This window comes from Pongo abelii, chromosome 8 (genome assembly GCF_028885655.2).
Source record: "Pongo abelii isolate AG06213 chromosome 8, NHGRI_mPonAbe1-v2.0_pri, whole genome shotgun sequence".
Lineage (NCBI taxonomy): Eukaryota > Metazoa > Chordata > Mammalia > Primates > Hominidae > Pongo > Pongo abelii.
The window spans coordinates 13,031,264-13,052,537 of record NC_071993.2 but is presented as its reverse complement, the minus strand read 5'-3'; the positions used below and the strand labels follow the sequence as shown (position 1 = coordinate 13,052,537).

The 21,274-nt window shown below is 46.2% G+C and overlaps 1 protein-coding gene across 1 annotated transcript in view; it reads left to right on the top strand.

The window, feature by feature from the left end:
* CCDC3 (coiled-coil domain containing 3) overlaps positions 1-20,742 on the top strand; it is a 105,804-nt gene extending 85,062 nt beyond the window's left edge. Inside the window, exon 3 of the mRNA XM_002820531.4 lies at positions 18,694-20,742. Coding sequence (XP_002820577.1) covers positions 18,694-18,957 — 264 coding nt within the window. The 3' untranslated portion in view covers positions 18,958-20,742. The remainder of the gene's footprint in view (positions 1-18,693) is intronic.
* The last annotated feature ends 532 nt before the right edge of the window (positions 20,743-21,274 follow it).

Sequence of the window (21,274 nt, the reverse complement as noted above, 5' to 3'; positions counted from 1 at the left end):
TGTAATCCCAGCACTTTGGGAGGCCGAGGTGGGCGGATCACGAGGTCAGGAGATCGAGACAATCCTGGCTAACACGGTGAAACCCCGTCTCTATTAAAAAATACCAAAAAAATTAGCCGGGCGTGTGGCAGGCGCCTGTAGTCCCAGCTACTCAGGAGGCTGAGGCAGGAGAATGGCGTGAACCCGGGAGGCGGAGCTTGCAGTGAGCCAAGATAGCGCCACTGCAGTCCGGCCTGGGCAAAAGAGCGAGACTCCGTCTCAAAAAAAAAATAAATAAATAAATAAATAAATAAATAAATAAGGACATTTCCAACATCACCTCCCCCAACCCCGGGCAGCACAGTATGGAGAGAGATCCTCTCCACTTGGGGGAAGGTAAGGGAAGTGAGCTCTGGACTTCGCCTCAGACCTACACTGGGCCTGCCCCAGAAAAACCCGGTGCCATGCAAGGGCCTCACAGCCCCAGACTCCAGGCTGTTACCCTTTCACTGGGCATAAAGGCCGGCTGTGGCACCCGACTTGCCCAATGGACTTGGTCTCCGGGCCCAACCCAGTAGCCCCAAGCTCTGGACTGCTTCCAGCACTTACATGGTTCTCATAGGTCCAGGCTTCGGGTCCACCCCAGCACCAGACAGGCCCCTGCAGCCTTACTCAGCAAGTCAGCAGCCACAGACCCAGCCTCCAGGCCAGCCTTGTGCTAGGCCAGTCCTCATGACCCCAGACTTCAGTCTTACTTCAGGTTCCAGACTAGATCTGAGCCAGGTTGGTCCACTTGGCTCCAAGCTTTGAGCCCACCATAGTGCCAGGTTGGCACCCCTGGCCCCAGGCTGGCGATTTTTTTTTCTTTTTTGAGATGGAGTCTCTCTCTGTCACCCAGGCTGGAGTGCAGTGACGTGATCTCAGCTCACTGCAACCTCTGCCTCCCAGGTTCAAGCGATTCTCCTGCCTCAGGTTGGTCCACATAGCTTCAGGCTTTCAGCCCACCATAGTACCAGGTTGGCACCCTTGGCCCCAGGCTGGCAATTTTTTTTTTTTTTTTTTTTTGAGATGGAGTCTCTCTCTATCCCCCAGGCTGGAGTGCAGTGGCATGATCTCAGCTTAACCTCCGCCTCCCAGGTTCAAGCGATTCTCCTGCCTCAGCCTCCTGAGTAGCTGGGATTACAGGCATGCGCCACCATGCCCAGCTAATTTTTGTATTTGTAGTAGAGACGGGGTTTCACCATGTTGGCCAGGCTGGTCTCAATCGCCTGCCCTCGTGATCCGCCCACCTTGGCCTCCCAAAGTGCTGGGATTTCAGGCGTGAGCCACTGTACCTAGTCCAGGTTGGCATCTTAAGACATAGTCTCTAGGCCTGCCCAGTGCCAGGGCAGCCCCTGCAGTGCTATTCTCCAGCAGACCAGGGGTTTAGGCCTGTCCTTGAGGACCCAGGCTCCAGGACCACCCACTGTGAACCCAGGTTCCAGACCAGCCCCCATGGCACCAGGTACCTAGGCTCCATACCTGCCCCAGGTCCACCCAGCAGACCCTGGTGCCAGGTCAGCACCCATGGTCTCAAGACCAAGGGTTGCCTTCATGGACTCAGGAACCAGGCCTGTCCCAGTGCCTGGCCAAGACCTACAGATCCAGGATCAAGGTCCACCACAATACCTTGTCAGTTTCTGTGAACCTAGGCTTCAGGCTGGCTTCCACAGTACCAATTAACAAGTTCACCGTAGTGGATCCAGGCACCAGGCCAGCCTACCCAAAGACTCCAGTAGCAAACCCACCCATGACCACACAAGACAGCCTACCCAGAATCTCTGGACAGGCTATTGGTGAAAGGCTTTCTCAAACAAAGACTGAAATAAATCTCTGCTTCCTCAAATGTGCAAACACCAACTTATAGCCACAAAAACAATCATGGAAAAATGACATCACCAAAGGAACAAAATAAAGCACCAGTAACTGACTCTAAAGATACGGAAATTTATGAGCTACCTGATAAAGAATTCAAAATAATTGTTTTAAGGAAGGTCAGTGACCCCATCCCACCCTGCAAAATACAGAAAAACAATTGAATCAATCAGGAAAATAAATGACCCAAACAAGACATTTAATGAATAGACCACTAGACATATATAGAACATTCCATCCAACAGCAGCAGAATGCACATTCTTCTCAGATGCATACAGAATTCTCCAGGATAGATAATAAATTTAAAAATTCTGAAATCCTACTGAGTGTCTTTTTTAACCACAATCGTTTGAAACCAGAAATCAGTAACAGGAAGAATTTTGGGAAATTCCCAAATATGTGGAAATTAAGTGACATGTTCCTGAACACCAATGGGTCAAAGAAAAAATATTTTAAAATGTTTAAAGTATCAATGAGACAAATGAAAATGGAAACACAACATACCAAAACTTATGGGATGCAGCAAAAGAAGTTCTAAGAGAGAAGTTTATAACAATAAATGCCTGCATCAAAAAAGAACTTGCCAAGTAAACACCTAATGTTACCTCAAGGAACTAACAAAAAGAAGAACAAACTAAGCCCAAAGTTAGAAGGAAAGAAATAATAAGAAATGAGAGAGTAGAAAAATAATACAGAAGATCAACAACATAAAGAGTTGGTTTTTTGAAAAGACAAAACTGACAAACCTTTAGCTAGACTAAGTAAAAAAAAGACAACTCAGGCCAGGTGTAGTGGCTCATGCACACCTGTAATCCCAGCACTTTGGGAGGGCGAGGTGGGTGGATCACTTGAGGCCAGAAGTTTGAAACCAGCCTGGACAACATGGCAAAACCCCGGCTCTACAAAATACAAAAAATTAGCCAGGCATGGTGGTGTATGCCTGTAGTCTCAGCTGCTTGGGAGGCTGAGGCAGGAGAATCGCTTGACCCAGGAGGCGGAGGTTGCAGTGAACCAACAACACGCCACTGCACTTCAACCTGGGCAACAGAGCAAGACTCTGTCTCAAAAGAAAAAAAAAGATAAAATCAGAAATGAAAGAGGAGAAATTACACTGATACCACAGAAATACAAATGACTAAAAAAGACTACCACAGACAATCATATGCCAACAAATTAGATAACTTACAAGAAATGGATAAATTCCTAGACACATACAACCTTCCATGATTAAATCATGAATAAACAGAAAATTTGAACAGAACAGTAAGGAGTAAGAAGATTGAATTGGCAATAAAAAGTCTCTCATCAAAGAAAATCCCAGGATCTGATGGCTTTGCTACTAAATTCTACCAAACATTTAAAGAAGTATACTGATTCTTCTCAAATTCTTCCAAAAAATTGAACAGGAGGGAATACTTCCAAACTCACCGTACATGGCATCACTCTGATACTAAAAGCAGACAAAAACACTATAAAAAGAAGCCTGTTACAAGCCAAAAATCTCTGATGAACGTAGATGCAAAAGTTCTCAAGAAAATACTAGTAAACTGAATCCAACAGCACATTAAAAGGATCATTTGCCATGATCAAATGACATTTATCCCAGGGATATAAGCATGGTTCAACATACACTAATCTATAAATGAGATACATCACATTAATGGAATGAAGGACAAAAACCTTATGATTATTTCAATAGATGCAGAAAAACCATTTGACAAAATTCAACTTCCTTTAATGATAAAAAAACTTTCAACAAATTAGGTATAGAAGGAATGTGTCTCAACACAATAAAGGCCACATAAGACAAACCCACAGCTAACATCGTACTCCATGGTGAATAGTTGAAAGCTTTTCTTCTAAGATCAGGAATAAGACAAAGATGTTCACTCTTACCACTTCTATTCAACACAATACTGGAAGTCCTATCCAGAGCAGCTAGGCAAGAGAAAGAAATAAAGGGCATCCAAATTGGAAAGGAAGAAGTCAAATTGTCCCTGTGTGCAATGGCATGATCTTACACACAAAAAGAACCCAAAGAGTCCACCCAAAACTATTAGAGCTAATAAACAAATTCAGTAAAGTCTGAGGATACAAAATCAACACACAAAAATCAGTAGTATTTCTATGCACTAACAATGAATTATCTGGAAAAGAAATCAATAAAACGATCCTATTTACAATAGTTACAAAATAATAACATACTTAGGAATAAACTTAGCCAAAATGGTGAAACCACTGTACACTGAAAACTATAAGACATTGATGGAAAAAACTGAAGATACAAATAAATGGGAAGATATCCTATGCTCATAGATTAGAAGAATATTGTTAAAGTGTCTATACTACCAGAGTGATCTACAGATTCAATGCAATCCCCATCAAAATCTCAATGGAATTTTTCACAGAAATAGAATCATAAAATTCATATGGAGCCACAAAAGACCTTGAATAGCCAAGCAATCTTGAGAGGAAAAAAAGAAGCATTGTACTACCTGATTTCAAAATATACTACACAGCAATAGTAATCAAAGCGGGATGGCACTGGCCTAAAAATAGAAATCTACCAATCGAACAGAATAGAGCGCCAAGAAATAAATCCATGTGTATGGTCAATGGATTTTCGACAGAGATGCCAAGACACGCAACGGGGAAAGGACAGTCTCTTCAGTAAACGGTGCTGGAAAAACTGAGTATCCACGTGCAGAGAATGAAATTAGGCCCTCATCTCACACCATATACAAAAATCAACTCAATGTTTAAAGACTTAAGCGTAGACCTGAAACTGTAAACCTATCAGAAGCAAACACAGGGGCAGAGCTCCACGACATTGGTCTGGGCAATCATTTTTTGGGTATGGCCACAAAAGCACAAGCAACTAAAGGGAAAAGATGCAAATGGGAACACATCAAACTAAAAAGCTCCTGTCCAGCAGAGGAAACAATCAACAGAGTGAAAAGACAACCTACAAAATGGAAGAAAATATTTACACACCACACATCTGATAAGGGGTTAATAACCAAAAGAAACCAAACACCCAACAGCAAGAAAGCCAACAACCTGATTTAAAAAATGGGCAAAGGACCTAAATAGACCTCTAGAAAGACGACATACAAATGGTCAACAGGTATATTTAGAAATGTTCAACATCACTAATCAGGGACATGCAAATTAAAATGAATATGAGATATCATCTCACACCCGTTAGAAGGGCTATTATCAAAAAGACAAAAGATGAGTGTTGGTGAGGATGTGGAGTAAAGGGAACACTTGTGCACTTGGTGGGAATGTAAATTAGTAATTATGGAAAACTGTATGGAGGTTTCTCAAAAAATTAAGAACAGAGCTACTGTATGATCCAGCAATCCCACTACTGGGTATACATCCAAAGTCAGTATGTCAAAGAGTTATCTACACTCCCATGTTCACTGAAGCATTACTTACAATAGTCGAGATAGGGAATCAAACTAAAGTGTCTGTCAATGAATCAATCGATAAAGAACATGATGTGTATATACTCAACGGAATACTATGCACCCTTAAAAAAGGATATACCGTCATTTGTGACAAAATGGATGAAACTGGAGGATGTTAAGTGAAATAAGCCAGGCACCAGTCCTGCATGATCTTATTAATATTTAAATGTAGAATCTAAAAAAAATGAGCTAAAAGAACCAAAGAGTAGAATAGCGGTTACCAGAGACTTGGAAGGAGATATTGGAAGATGCTGGTCAAAGGGTACAATATGTCAGTTACAAGGAATAACTTCAGGAGATCTAATGGACATCATGGTGGCTACAGTTAATAACAATACAATGTATACTTGAAAATTGTTAAAAGTAGATTTTAAGTGTTCTCACTACAAAAAATGGTATGTGAGGTAATACATTGCTAATTAGCCATTTCAGTGTACACATATTTCAGATCATGTTGTACACGTTCAATATATATAAATTTTGTCAATTTAAATATTTTTAAAAAGTTAAAGTAAATATAGTGTTTATAACCAGGTTTAAGAAACCATGCCAGTAAAATAGAAATGCAAGTTGTCTTTGAGTGGAGATTATAGGTGACTTTTTCCTATTTCTCATTAGTTTATAATTTTCAAAAAAAATAGCATAATTAGTTTTAGAATGTGTTATTTCATTCAGCAGTGACTCTGTTGAGGACTTACTGTGTATCAGGCACAGTATTAGGCACTAGGGCTGTGGCAGTAAAAACGAGAGACAGAGTCCCTGTTTTTTAGTCTAGTGGAAGAAAGAACAAATTAGCCATTAATAAGGAAATTCGACAATGTTATAAGGCACTGAAGAGAAGCAGGGTGATGAAACAGCCTCATTAGGACAGGTGACTTATGGGGTGACAAGGGAACACATCTGCAGAGGTGACACAGGTAACAGGATGAGAATGAACCTGCCTTGCAGAGTCATGGAATGGCCTTCCAGAAAGATGGAACAGCAAACTGTTGAAGAGGTCGCTAAGAATAACTGTGGTCATTTATAGAATGGAACAGTAATTCAGACATATTTAAAATTCTCACAGATAATATTCATTTCACAGGGGCTGGCCACAACTATGCACTGGGGAGGATTCTGTAATATACTACCTTCCACATATAAATTTTGCCCTTGGCTGGGCTCTGTGGCTCACACCCATAATCCCAGCACTTTGGGAGGCCAAGGTGGGTGGATCATTGGAGGTCAGGAGTTTGAGACCAGCTTGGCCAACATGGTGAAACCCCGCCTCTACTAAAAATACAAAAATTAGGGTGCCTGTAGTCCCAGCTACTCAGGAGGCTGAGGCAGGAGAATCGCTTGAACCCGGAAGGTGGAAGTTGCAGTGAGCCGAGATGGCGCCACTATATTCTAGCCTGGGCAATGGAGCAAGATGCTGTGTCAAAAAAAAAAATTTTTTTTTTTTTTTTTTTTTTTGCTATGACTAGTTATTGAAACTTGCAAGTTTGCAAGGACTTGTCCCAGATACCAAGCCAGGAAGGATAATCCTTGAATTGGCAGAAACACGTATCATTGTGCTTGTCATCTGTTGTTTATAGGTTTTCCAATAATATTTTTACCAAATAAAATATTAACTGAGAATTTATTTGGGGACATATGGTTATTGACTGAGTCTGACAATATGTAGCAGCAACTGCATTTGACATTGAATGGCTTTATGGCATACCAAATACACCATGCTTTTTCTCATTATCAGTATCTCTGCTTTAAAAAGGAAAACAGCTAGGTAGCCAGCAAGAGGCACAACCACATTTGAAGCAAGGTCTTGCTAAATCGCACCCACAGCTCTTTCCAATCCAAGGAGAGTCAGCTCTAGGGCTATCTCAACTCCAGGGCCACCTGTCTTGGTTCAATAGCAGAAAAAAGCCTGTGTCTGGGTTTGATAAATTCTCCCAAATAAACAGACTCTTAGCTGAAGCAGGCCCTGGATGTGGCTGTGTGGACAAGTCATCAGTCTCCGAGAAGTAAACACGAACATGATCACAGCTCATAAATTCCCATCGCATTCCCCGGGAGGGCGGATGGCCAGGAGCCCTTGGGGTTTTCAGCCAGTACTGAGGATACAGGCACACACCCCAGCCCTCGGGAGGAAGGTGGAGCCTGGCCTTTCACTGCCTTTTTCAGTTGAAGAGCTGGAGACTGGCCCCTAATTACCCAATACCCTAGACCCTGAAAAGTACCCCATGGAAACCAGCATCAGATTAGAGATGGGTCAGGTGGGTAGCACCAGTGGGGAGGGAGCAGGACAGCTTTGGCTTTGGGTCAGCGCCTGTCTAGGATCCCGCTCCTTGGGGGACCTGGTACCCTGCACCGTTAGTCCATGGTTCAGCCTTCCACTCTCCACAGCCTCATTGCTTTGCCCTGACACCGGAAGGGAGAGCCTGACTTCAGAGCCCTTCTGGGACTAAGCACAGGGGTCCACAGAGCAAGGGGTAAGCTTTGACTGGGCCGATGACCTATTCTTCCCTTGGGCAACAGCAGTGACCCAAGACATGGAGCTTAAAAAGCTGATGGGGGGCTCAGTGCACCTCACTCAGCCAGGGTTGGCACACCCACACTCCATGGTCAGGACAGGAATAAGCATGGCCCCCGGGCGCCCCACTGGCAGCCACCTGTCAACTGCTGGGCACGGTGGGGAGAAGATAACATCATCAGTTCCTTTTGCCCTTCCTCCCCTGCAGCCTGGGATGCCATGGAGGCTGAGCACACACATATCTGAGGGCCGATGGTCAGTGACCATGAATGGCACTCTTCCTTCCCAAGGGAATGCCTGCATCAGCTAGGATGTAGTGCCCTTATAGCCCTCCTGCTGTTTTCAAGGGAGAGAATTAACTGGCCGTGACTGGCTAAGGACTGAGGTGCCCAAGGAGGCTTTGACTAAACAAGCAGAGGCATCCAAGGTTGGAAGATGTCTTTCAGATGCTGTAACTCACAGGACCATGAGTGTCCAGGGACACCAGGTAGATGGAGCATTGCATCTAGACCAGAGCCCCATCCACTGTGATGTGGATTTTCTGGGATCCTAAAAATAAAAGTAGAACATCTTCCTTCCCACTTCACCTGGACACCTTCTCTGCACTCACCATGGACAGTGGTCAGCATTAAGAAATCACAGTTCTGGCCAGGCGCGGTGGTTCACACCTGTAATCCCAAGCACTTTGGGAGGCCAAGGCGGATGGACCACAAGGTCAGGAGTTTGAAACCAGCCTGGCCAACATAGTGAAACCCCGTCTCTGCTAAAAATACAAAAAGTAGCCGGGCATGGTGGCATGCACTTGTAATTCCAGCTACTTGGGAGGCTGAGGCAGGAGAGTTGCTTGAACCTGGGAGCCGAGCCGAGATCATGCCACTGCACTCCAGCATAGGCAACAGAGTGAAACTCCGTCTCAAAAAAAAAAAAAAGAAAGAAAGAAAGAAAAATCACAGTTCTTAGCCAAGAATCTGATTTCAGCACCCTTCTACCCCTTGGTAGTTCTAGAAAAAGGATTTAGAGTTGAAATCAGTATTCCATGACCTAGTGTTTCCCAGGCTTCTTTGTATCACAGACTACAAAAAATGTTTGCAAAACTCCCTGGGAGAAACACAGGAGACCACTCATAACTGAGCAGCCTTGACACTCACTCTTGTAGTCTATTCTTGCTGCGTGTTGGAGATCTCCACCAGAGGCCGATGAGATTTGGGGTAAAACAAAGTTATAGAGGTTTAATGCAGGACCAATGTGCACAGCTGATGCTAAGTGTTACATCAGAGAGGAAGCCATAATATGAAGCATTTCTGAACCTTTTTTAACCAGAACCACCTTTTTGGTCCCCACGTAAACATCTCATGAGACGAGTGTCCTGGGACTCCATTTTGGGAAACCTCTGTAGTAGATCTATCTGAAGACGTGGCCTTATGATCTCTGTAGTAGAACTTAGCTAATAAACTCCCCTTTCCTCTGATGGCAGGCAATTCACCCAAGACAGCTCAGTGTTTCCTGATTTTAATCATGGGCCATCAACAGGACTTAACCCCTGGCCATTTAAGATCTTGTCCCCCTGCTTCCCACATCCAGCTGCTACTGCACTCCAACTCTCAGCAGGGCTGGCCCTGGCCCCAGCTTCTGAAATGTGATCCCTTCTCCTGCACTTACGCAGGTTTTCCATCATCTAGCGTCTCCCTTCTAGAATGGATTTTTTCTCATCTGCGTCACGTCCTGCAGTTCTTAAGGGATTTGGTATGGGGATGTACAAAATAAGCTAGTCAGCAGGGGGCGGGCAGGTGGGGGCAGGGAGAAAAGGAAAGTAAGGAAAAGGTACCAAGTTCAGGGCTCCTTAAATCCAGCTCCCAGATCTTACCAGAACAAATCGTCAAAACTAATCTTCTTCTTTTTTCTTTTTCTTTGAGACAGAGTCTTGCTCTGTTGCCCAGGCTGGAGTGCAGTGGCGCGATCTCGGCTCACTGCCAACTCCTCCTCTCGGGTCAAGCGATTCTCCTGCCTCAGCCTCCCGAGTAGCTGGGAGTACAGGTGCCCACCACCACACCTGGCTAATTTTTGTATTTTTAGTAGAGATGGGGTTTTGCCATGTTGACCAGGCTGGTCTCAAACTCCTGACCTCAAGTGATCCTCCCACCTCAGCCTCCCAAAGTGCTGGGATTACAGGCGCGAACCACTGCACCCGGCAAAACTAACTTTATTCCTGGGAAATGGGGCTTCACGGGGAAGATGGTGAATCCAGCCCCAGCATTAAAAGATAGCTCCAGCTGCGTCACTGGTTTTTCATTTTCGAGTCATTGAAAATGACTTGCTTCTATTTCAACCTGCATCCCTTCATCCATTTATTAAGTGCTTATTGCATGCTAAGTGCTGGATGTAAGAATGAAAAGATGGAGCCCTTGTGTTCAAGGGACTCAGTCTGGGAGAGAGTCAGGCTGGCCAACAGTTAGAGCCCCATGCAATAAACTTGACAATGGAACCAGGAAAAGATGGCAGGGCTCTTATAGGAAGACTTCAGGAGGAACCAGGAAGGTATCACAGAGGAGGTGACTCTTAAACCAAGACTTGGAGAAGAAGTAGAATGTCATCGTTTGGTTAAGGTGTGAGCAAAGATTTAGTGGAAGGAATTAGATGCAAAAAATCATAGACACTCAAGAGGACCTAGTATGCTGAGGGAGGAGGAGTTCCAGCAGCAAAGATCAAGCTCAGGCGAACAACAATCACAAAAGCTTCATGTGTCCTTCACCCTACACCAGGTGCTACATCAGATGCTTTACCCTTATCATCTGATTTCATCCTCAGAGCAGTTCTAGGGAAGAAGCTTTATTAGTCCCATTGTATACATGAGGAGACTGAGCCAAGACAGGTTCATTGACTTAAGCAAGACCCCACTGTCCGATGGTGGGGCTGAGTGGGCTCCCTGACCCGTGGACTCTAACAGGTATCTGAGTACGTGGAGTGTGGAATCCTTTAAGCCAGAATTCAGTCCCAGAGTTGCCTGACTCCATAACCCCTTCCTACCCACGCTGCCCAGCTACCTCCTCCCCCGGCAGCGTCAGGAAGCGGACGCAGGAGAGGCTGCTGTGGCCCTGCCCAGCCAGGCCAGGTGCTGCCTCATGGAAAGAAAACTCCTGCCCCAGCCTCTTCCCTGACTCCATCTCCGCCCTCCTCTTCATTTGCCTCCCCTCCCGCCACAGCCTGGGCATGAGCGTTCCCTTTGTTTGGGCTCCTGGCACCAGGGAAGCAGCTCTTTTGACTTTGGGTGGAGCAGAGAACGAGCTGCCAAGCCACATGCAGTCATAGGCATCTCAGGTTGTCCCTCCAGACAGTCCTCGGAAGAACTTCCCTGCTGTCACTTCCCAGCTTTGGGAGTTTTTTCAGCAGCTCTGGGTATCCTCCAGCGTGGTCCTGTCGAGTCATTCAGGAAACCGTTCTGCGTGGACGTGGCTCTCTGCCCACCTCCTCATAGATCTCTGTCTCTAAAGGCTTTTAAAGAATGGGAGAACAAAGCTGCATTTCCAACCTGTTTATGGAAAACGCCAAAAGGCACTGCGGAGGACGTGGGTGAAGGCCCATGGGCTTCCCATCAAGCTCCCTAGAGTCCCTGAATCATGCGGATAATGAAGGAATCTTGGCCTCTGCCCTCTACTGGGCCAGAAAACACAGCGCCATGTAAACTTTTCAGAATTAACCGACCAACTGCGGGACAAGAGCAATCCCCTGCAGACCCTTCTCCACACTGAGTTGATGTTCCCAAGCAGGGCACAGGGGCAGGCTCTAGGCTCATCTGTCCAATGTCAAGGGATGCATTTTAGAAACAGTTGGTCAGTTGTGTTGGGAAGAGCTGGTTTGTTAATTTCCACCTGGAGGTTTGAAATTGGCTGCAGTACATTGAGATGGAGTCGATGGGACCTTGACAAGGATCATGGAGACCTTGAACCATGACCTGGCAGCCAAAGCCATCATCACAAAACAACGTCTGAAAGTGGTGGGAAAGGGGTGAGATGTGGGCAGTGAGGCTCTTGGGAGTCTCTGGCACCAGGTGTTTTTTTCAAACCCTTTGCCCTTCATCCACTCTTTGCCTGTAGACCAGCTGCCCTCCAAACCCATCCTATTCCCACCTCCGTTTGCCTTGAGCCCCTCTTGAGCTGAAGATTCAGCATCTTTTCCTTGTAAAGAGCCAGATTTTAGGTTTTGTGGAATCAGCTGTTGCAGCTACTCAACTCTGCCATTGTAGCACAACAGCTGCCACAAACAAAACATAAACTGACAAGTATAGCTGTGGTCTAATAAAACTTTATTCACAAAAACAGGCAGGGGGCCAGATGTGGCCCACAGGCCATCGTTTCCTGATCACTGCTCTAGGTTTTCTTTTTTCTTCCTTCTCATTTTTGAATCCCGAGAACAGGAACAAAGTGTTAAAAAAGCAAGCTATTTGTCTGTGTTGTTGCTTTTGGGCTGTTCTTCCCTTATATTTTTACATTTCAGAAAGTACACTTTGTCTTGTCTTTATAGGTGGTTATTTAAATTAAAAGCAGCTGTGAAAGGCAAGAATCCTCTCGGTGACTCTTTGGCATGTCTGGTGCCATGAGATAGTTTTTTAAAAAAATATACTGTCTTTTTGTTTAGCTTGATTCAAACTTGCTATATTGCAGAATAACTGGGGAGGACTTTCTGCACCATACAGTGCCAGGCACACAATAAATGCTTCTTGCCAGAATGAATGAACATATGGAAGCCAAAACGGTTTGGAAATGAGAGGTGATTCTAGATGGTATCATGGATATACTTCCTTAACTGCTCAAGATGTTGATTGTGAAACTTTCTCACACCTGAGCTTCCCGGAGAAACCAGAAAACTTATAGGAAGACTTCAGGTGGAGGCTCCAGGTGAAGAGCTCTCCACGGATTTGTCCCGTCACTGGAGATAGGTGACGAAAAAAGGCCACATTAAGGCCACTCAGTCTCATGGATGCATGAGCACCCATCTTGCCATCCCTCCCCATTGGCCTGTGGTCCTAAGGGGAGGATTAATAACTAGTGAGCCTGAGCCAGTCTTTTTTTATTTTTTTTTAAGAGTGGGTTTTGCTCTGTAACTTAAGCTGGAGTGTAGTGGTGCAATCATGGCTCACAGCAGCCTCCACCTCCCAGGCTCAAGTGATCCTCTAGCTTCAGCCTCCCAAGTAGCTGGGACCACAGATGTGCACCACTATGCCGGGCTATTTTTTTATTTTTATTTTTTAGAGATGGGGTCTCCCTATGTTTCCCAGGCTGGTCTCAAACTCCTAGGCTCAAGCAGTCTTCCCACCTCAGCCTCGCAAAGTGCTGGGATTACAGGCAAGAGCCACCATGCCCGGCCTAGTGAGCCAGTCTTGCCTAGTGAGTTAGTGCTCATGGCCAAGTGGAACCACCAGATGCTCCCTCCTCCAGCTCCCATGAAATACTCACGGGAAGTGTACAGACCAATGACTGGAAAACAGTCATGATACAATGAAAAGGAGAAAAAAATTAGAACAGAAAACCGAATAACAGCAGGACTCCAGTTTTCTTTGAAATAGTTATCTATTTATACCCGTAGAAACAATACTAGGAAGAAATATGTTACAGTGTCCACAGAGATTATCTCTGTACCATAGAATCATTGATGATTTTGATTTTCCTTTTGTTGGTCCCATATTTTTAAAAAATGTTTTTCTACAATCACTGTGTGCTTTGATGGTTTTAAAAAGTGTTATTTTAGACAGATAAGGAAGGATGGATATCCCAGCCTAACTTTTATCTTTTTGGAAATAAAAGAGCAGGCTCCCAGGGCAATCTTCCCATCTGCCCTTAGGCAGGCATCCTGTTGGCCACATGGAAACTTCCAGAGAAAAGCTCTGGGCAGGCGAATGCCAGAGGTACCCAAGCACCTGGGAGGCGCCGAGTGCTGCAGCCCTGAACGGGGCCTGCCTATGAGGAGTCTGTCGCTTCGGGGCTGCCCTGCAGGACGTTCTCTTTGGTTCTTCTTCAAAGAAAATATGGCAGTACCTGTTTTAGCTTGGCCTGGCCTTTCCCTGCTCTTCTCAGTTTACCAAAAAATACCACAAAGCAAAATGAGCAAATAGCATATCTGGACCTTTTTTTCTTTTTAAAGCAGTTTTAAAAGGAGATGGATTTCATTTGGAAAGCATTCCAAAGAAAGGAGCATTTCTTAAAGAAACACACATTTTGGAAAGCACAGCTCTCCTCTAGAAATTCTTGCTTTCTTAAACACAGGATTTTCTTTTGAGGTGACAGTTGGGATGCCAGAGGGCTCCACTGGCTTCATCGGCTCCATCAGCAGTGGCTTGGTTATTTTATGGCGTTAGCCTCAATTCACATGACACAGGCCCCCCCCCAACTCAGAGGCATGGCCCACTTTGCTGCAGAGATACACACCTGCCTGCTAGGCAGTCCTGGGTCATGGCTGTGCTATGTTGGTCATGTCGGATACGTTACTAGAGTCCTTTGATGTCTTTTGCTCCTACTGAAACCCTACCCATATTAGAGGCCATGAGGACCAAAGAATGACATGTTCACCAAGGAACTCCACTCATCCCATCCACTCTTTTCACATTCACCTTTGCTTGGGAATTTATCATTCCCGTCTCAATGATCTTCCCACTCCAGATACACACACAGATGCACTTCAAGGCATCCCTCTGTTCCATCTTGGTTTTTACAGCCTGGGTCAAGGTCTTCCTTTTGTCTGGGCTCTAAGTCTTGCTGGAGGTGAAATGCATCCTCTTGCTACCCTGGAGAACAGCTGTGTCCATAGTTGAGAGCTGACTATGAAGAGTGTTATGTCTTAGAACTCTTAACACGTGATCACTCAAGTCCCAGCATCCTCCTCTATTTTTCATGACTTTTAAACGCAGCTTCTAAACACCGTCATCGAGGCTGCCTTCAACTCTTCTTTGATGTTACATTCCAGCCACTATTGGGTTCTGTTCTTTGAAAAACTTGAGCAAGCAGCCTTCCAAAACCCCAGTCCTCTTGTTGTCATGGACTTTGGACTTTTTTGTCTTGTTCTTGGTTGAAGAATCTACCATAACTTGTGGAAAACTCATGACTTAATGAGGGAGTGTCAGTATACAGTGCTCAGCCTGGTACTTGGCCATATTAAAGCCTAAGTTCCATAGTTAATATCTATCCACAAGACAGTAGAAATACTGTCAGTTCTCCCAGGAATTTTCCATGCCCACGTTCTCATCTTTTTGAGGGGGTCTCATTTTGGCCAGAAGAGGGCAGTGTTGCACATATGGTCTCCCCTGTAACAGTGGCTTCCCCGGGAGCCCAGAGTTTCTCATTAAATGACAGGTATTATTGGAACATTCCACTTGGCTCCTTTTTCTTAACTGTAGGCCTAAAATGGCCAGGGCAGCAAGGATGCAAAAACCAGTGTGAATCAGGCCTTCAGGAGCTTGTGACTTGTGAATGTCAAGGCCCTTGAGTCACATTCTCCTAGTGCCACCAGGCACTTGGCGTGTGGTGTGAATAGCTACAGCGTGCCATGGATACTGGGGAAGGGGACACATTACATACACAGGGAGACCCGGTGGAAAGCATCGTGAAAGGGGACCACAGAGGGCTTCCAAGATGGCCAGGTGGAGCTGAAGAGAACAGCGCTCCAGGCGGAAGGAAGAGCCTCTGGGATGAGAAAGCGCTGATGTGTTGGAGGAAGAGCTGGGTGGGACCCAGTGTGCCTTGAGTATAAAATGTGGGAACAGAAGGAAGACTGGAGATGTTGGCCGGGTGCAATCACAAAAGTTAAAGGCTTTAGGAGATTTGACTCTATCCTATAATCACGGCTAACAGTTAGTGAACGTTTACTGTGTACCAGGGCATGGTTCTAAACATTTTTCAAGTAAAACTCATGAAATCCTCCCAACAACCATGATCATCCCATTGAGAGTGGCCAGGTTCCCTGAGACGTAGACTTTGGAATAAGAGGTGCAGGTGGGCCGGGTGCAGTGGCTCACGCCTGTAATCCCAGCACTTTGGGAGGCCGAGGCAGGTAGAACATGAGGTCAGGAAATCGAGACCATCCTGGCCTATACGGTGAAACCCTGTCTCTACCAAAAATACTAAAAAATGAGCCGGGCTTGGTGGCTCATGCCTGTAGTCCCAGCTACTACTCGGGAGGCTGAGGCAGGAAAATCGCTTGAACCTGTGAGGTGGAGGATTGCAGTGAGCCAAGATCGCACCACTGCACTCCAGCCTAGTGACACAGCAAGACTCCGTCTCAAAGAAAAGAAAAGAAAAAAAAATGTAAAAGAGGTATAGGTGGTGTTTTCAAGAATGCTCCTGGGATTAACACCTTTGGAGGAAAAGAGCAAGAACAGGCGGAGGCAGACATCAGCCTCTGATCCAGTCTCAACAAAGGCTGTAGCCTACCCCAGGACACCTAGCAGTGGGGACCGCCCTTCAGAGATCTTCCAAGTTGGGATAAGGAGCCTTGGTCTTCATACCCTGGTGTCAACCAGTCCTTGGATACAGGTGCTCCAAAGAAGGGGGCGTGACTTTGGGCAGTTCTCTTAGGTCAGGGTCAGTTTCCGGAGAGAGACTCAGCTTAGGGCTATCGGTCTGCAGCACTCCAAGAAGCTGGGGAAATCAGTCCTTTAGTACTGAAGTGGGTTCTGGCTAATGCAGACCACAGTCCACTACTCTGAGCCTAGGAAGCTTGCCCCAGGTCTCAGGTCACTCGTCAGCAGAAGAGGCGGGACTGGAAACCAAAGCAGCCTGGTCTCAGGGTCTGAGCTCTTCACCAATCACCACCATATTGCAGTGTAGATAGTGGGGCTCGATGGAGATTTTTTTTTTTTTTTTTTTTTTGAGATGGAGTCTCTCTCTGTCACCCAGGCTGGAGTGCAGTGGCGTGATCTTGGCTCGCTGCACGCTCCGCCTCCTGGGTTCACACCATTCTCCTGCCTCAGCCTCCCGAGTAGCTGGGACTACAGGCACCCGCCACCACGCCCGGCTTTTTTTTTTTTTGTATTTTTAGTAGAGATGGGGTTTCACCCTTTTAGCCAGGATGGTCTCGATCTCCTGACCTTGTGATCCGCCCACCTCAGCCTCCTAAAGTGCTGGGATTACAGGCGTGAGCCACCGCACCCGGCCCAGCTCGATGGAGATTTCTAAGCAGAGGAAAGTTGAGGCTCAAGTCTTTCTTTGGGAATGTAGCTTTTGATGAGGTAAAATGGGAGGAAGGAGAAAGATTGGAGAATACCTCTTTTTATATATGTGCTCACACACATATAAAGGAAATGCCAGCCTTATTACTGTATTAATCCATTCTCACACTGCTAATAAAGACATACTCAAGACTGGGTAACTTATAAAGCAAAGGTTTCATGGACTCACAGTTCCACATGCCTGGGGAGGTCTCACAATCATGGTGGAGGTGAATAGGCTCAAAGTCATGTCTGACATGATGGCAGGCAATAGAGCGTTCAGGGGAACTGCCCTTTCTAAAACCATCCGATCTCGTGAGACTTATTCACTATCACGAGAACAGCACAGGAAAAACCCACCTTCATGATTTCATTACTTCCCACTGGGTCCCTCCCATGACACATGGAGATTATAGGAGCTACAATTCAAGATGAGATTTGGGTGGGGACACAGCCAAACCTATGAAATACAAAATTCAAAAAGTACAAAAGTGAAAACGAATCTTCTTCCTCCTGTCTTCTCTGCTGCCTGGATACGGCCACCCTTACCCGTTTCTTGCATATGCTCCCAGAGATAGTGTGTGCATATTTAAACGGACACAGATGGGTACTGTATTTCGCACTCTTGGTATCACACTATACACACTGTTCTGCACAGCTTTTCAATATGAACACCACTTAGACATTGCTACAACACCATTCACACGGAGCTTTTTCCTTTAAAAACGGCAAACCTTTGCATTGTATAGATTTACTGTAATTTATGGAACCAAACCTCTCTTGATGGGCATTTTTTGTTCCCAATCTTTTAATATAATAATGCCATAATGTTTGCACATGTGGAAGCTTGCACATATGAGAGTATTTATATGAGATAGTCCCAGCATTACTAGATCAAAGGGTATATGCAGTTATTTTGACAGAGCCAAATTGGTCTTTATAGACATCAACACACTACTCACAGTATGAGAGCACCTGTTTCCCCAAATCCTGACTCTGAAATTTTGCCAATCTAATATGTGAAAAATAGTTATTCACCACGGCTTTGTTTTTTATGTTATTAGAGTGGGGCTAAGCATCTTTTCATGCGTTTAAGAGATATTGGCGTTTTCTTTCCTGTGAACTATCCACCTCTGTGTGCTGGCCAGCCCAGCTGAAGGGAGCAAACAGAGTCCCTTTTTGCTGAAGGGAACCCCTCCCTTCAGTTGGACAGGCCAGCATTGATCAGAGCCTTCGCGAATGTAAGTGGCTCAGCCTTTGTTAATTAGGTCACCTGACTCCCTCCATCCCTGGAACTGTCCACCTTCTGTGTGCATTTCTGGTTTTGGTCTTCTACCAAAGCGGGGCTCTTTCCTTTTTGCTGAGCACGACAAATATTCAGAATATCATTTGAAAACGACATCTTCCAAGGAAGCCAAGTATGGAAAGCAAAACGGGAGCTCTATATTTGAGGACAGGGAATGTCACCGTCAAGGACATCCCGGGGTTTATCCCCATGCTGGGGTGGGGAATCGGGGTCTGTTGCTGTCAGCACTCGGGGAAGCTTCTGGGACTCCCCTGGCCGCAGCGCAGTTTCTGGGACTCACCTCCTCTCCTTGCACGCTATCTCTGCCTCCAGCTCATGTGCTCCTCGGTGCAGAAGGCCCTGTTTGAGGAGGAGGACCATGTCAAGAAACTGCAGCAGAAAGTGGCCACCCTGGAGAAGCGCAACCGGCAGCTCCGGGAGCGAGTGAAGAAGGTCAAGAGGTCCTTGCGGCAGGCGCGTAAGAAGGGCCGCCACCTGGAGCTGGCGAACCAGAAACTCAGTGAGAAGCTGGCGGCGGGCGCGCTGCCGCACATCAATGCCCGGGGGCCCGTGCGCGCCCCCTACCTGCGGGGGTAACGGGCCTGGGGGCCGCCAGGTGTGCAGGGCCAATCCTGGCGGTAATTGAGAATGAATGAGGTTTTGTACATGCAGCTATTTCAAGGGTTGTAGGAGTTTTGTTTTTAATCACGCATTTGGTAGAGTCTAAATGGATAAAATGCAAGGCTTGCTTTCCCCTTGTGTGCTGGCCTCAACGTCAGACCCCACGCGCTGCCCCTTCCTGGCCTGACCCCAGACGCAGTGCCTGGCAGTCCAGAGGCAGCGCGATCCCTGAGTGCTGAGTGCTCGCCTGCAGAGCGGCCCAGAAAGAGCCCTGACTGGGAGAGAACATTTTAGAATCTCTAGTGTAAAAGACATCAACGTGCTTAGCCTTTATTTCAGAAGAAAATCAGGGTGGTTCCCAGCTCCCCAGTCCAGGACAACCATTAGTCCTGATAGTGAGCTGACGCTAGTGCTGGAACCTGCTGGCACCTCACTGTCCACATCTTTGGAAGGGGATGGTGGCCTTGCATCCAAGATGCCTGAAAATCAACACGTGCAGGGCCTCCCTATCCAGCCAGCATTTTCCTTCCAGCTGAGGCAGGTGAAGACTTCATAAGCTCATCACAGGGGAGGGAATTAGGAGCAGGGCAGCAGGTAATTAAACAAGATAAATTATACCTGATTTCCATCACCAGCTACAAAGAGTTGAAGATGATACCTATGGGTTGCGTTAACACAGGGGGCAACTGCCTTGATCGGCCTGCCGTGGGTCATCAAACTGCTTCCTAAATTGAGAGAACCTGAGCAATCTCTCGGCCACTGCTATAGTCTAACTTCTTGTTTGCTCAGTAATTTCAGTTTCTAATGTCTCTGAATTCAAAGTGAGGTGCTCCAACACGCTGTGAACTTCTGCAAAGACACCTCCTTACCTATTGGGATCAGGTGACCTGATCTCACTCCCAGCCAGGCTCCCAAAGGGCTCATTCCAGCCATTCCAGTCTCTTCTTCTTTATGCAAACACTTTCCGCTCAACAAGCCTTGTTTGTTCTGATAGGAATATGTGTACATCAGTGCACTTGTCCTTACATCAGTTCCTTACACCACCAAAGCACTTCACCTTTCTGGAAATAAAACTTTTAAGACACTACTATAAGTAAAAATGAGAGTATTCACTATACTTATTGCTCAGGCACATTTGAGCAGGTCCCAGCTGTGTGATTAAGTCAACTGAGTGGCCTTTTCTGGGTTATCTTCTGATCATGGCCTTTCAACCCAACAAGGGCCCTTCCCTGCTGTTCCACCAGTAAAGGCTCCTGGCCCCTCATCATGATCTGCCCCCCCAGAGACCACCCAGACACTGCAGGGCCTGATGATGCTGTCCTCTGCACCGGAAATGGCAGGCATTGCCAGATTTCCACTCTTCTGCCTTTAGGAAAGCTGGGTGCTTCTTGCTCTGACAGCCAGTCTGGGGAGATGACTCTTATGTCGCTTGAGTCTTGGTGGCAGGCTGCTGTCCAAGGGGAAGAAGTCTCTGCTCTGGACTGGACAGAAGAGAGACTTTTACCCTGGGGCACTCACACGGCCAAGCTTCTGCCACCACTTCATTAGCAGTATTCTCCATAGCATGGTGAGATAGCAGGTGTGTCTTCTAGTTTATTCCTCCTGGGGACATTTCCTCAAAGCAGTTTTGCTCCCCCGCAAGGGAATGGTCAGCCTAAGGGTGATGTACAGCCCATGCTTGGAGGACCATGGAAGCTGCACCCCTACAGGTGCATTCTGTTCTGCTTTTCCAATAAATACGAGCGGCGATTTCAACCACAACAGTGAGATGATGAGTGTTTCTTTTGGGTCAGGGAGATTTCAGAATTTCCAGTTTTGGCCTGGAAAAGTGATTTAGATCCTCTGGGGGCAATGCCTGTGAGTAACACCTGGGGCACTGAGGAGCCTGAATTCAAGCCTGCTCTGTTGGCCCTGTCTGGATGTGGCCTCACCCCATCTCGCCCTGGGGTTTCCGTTTCTCAACACACCTGCAGAAAAACAGTGTTCTCCTGCCTGGCTCCTCACAAGGGACAAGCAGCGACATTAATCAATGTCTTCAGAAAAACACAGAGGATTCCCCAGGTCCCTGTTATCTGCTGCATTGTCATCTTATGCTACCCTTGTCATCTGTTAATTGTAGGAATATATTATGCTTCACACTCTAATAATTACCCAGACCTTGATGCACTGTAGCCAGCCTGTCCGGGCACTATCTCCAAGATCCAGGCCACTGTTTACTTTTCCTTTGTGGTACAAGGAGCCCAGGAGACTTCCAAACTCACATAACAAGAGCCAGGTAGAGTCTAGAATCTTC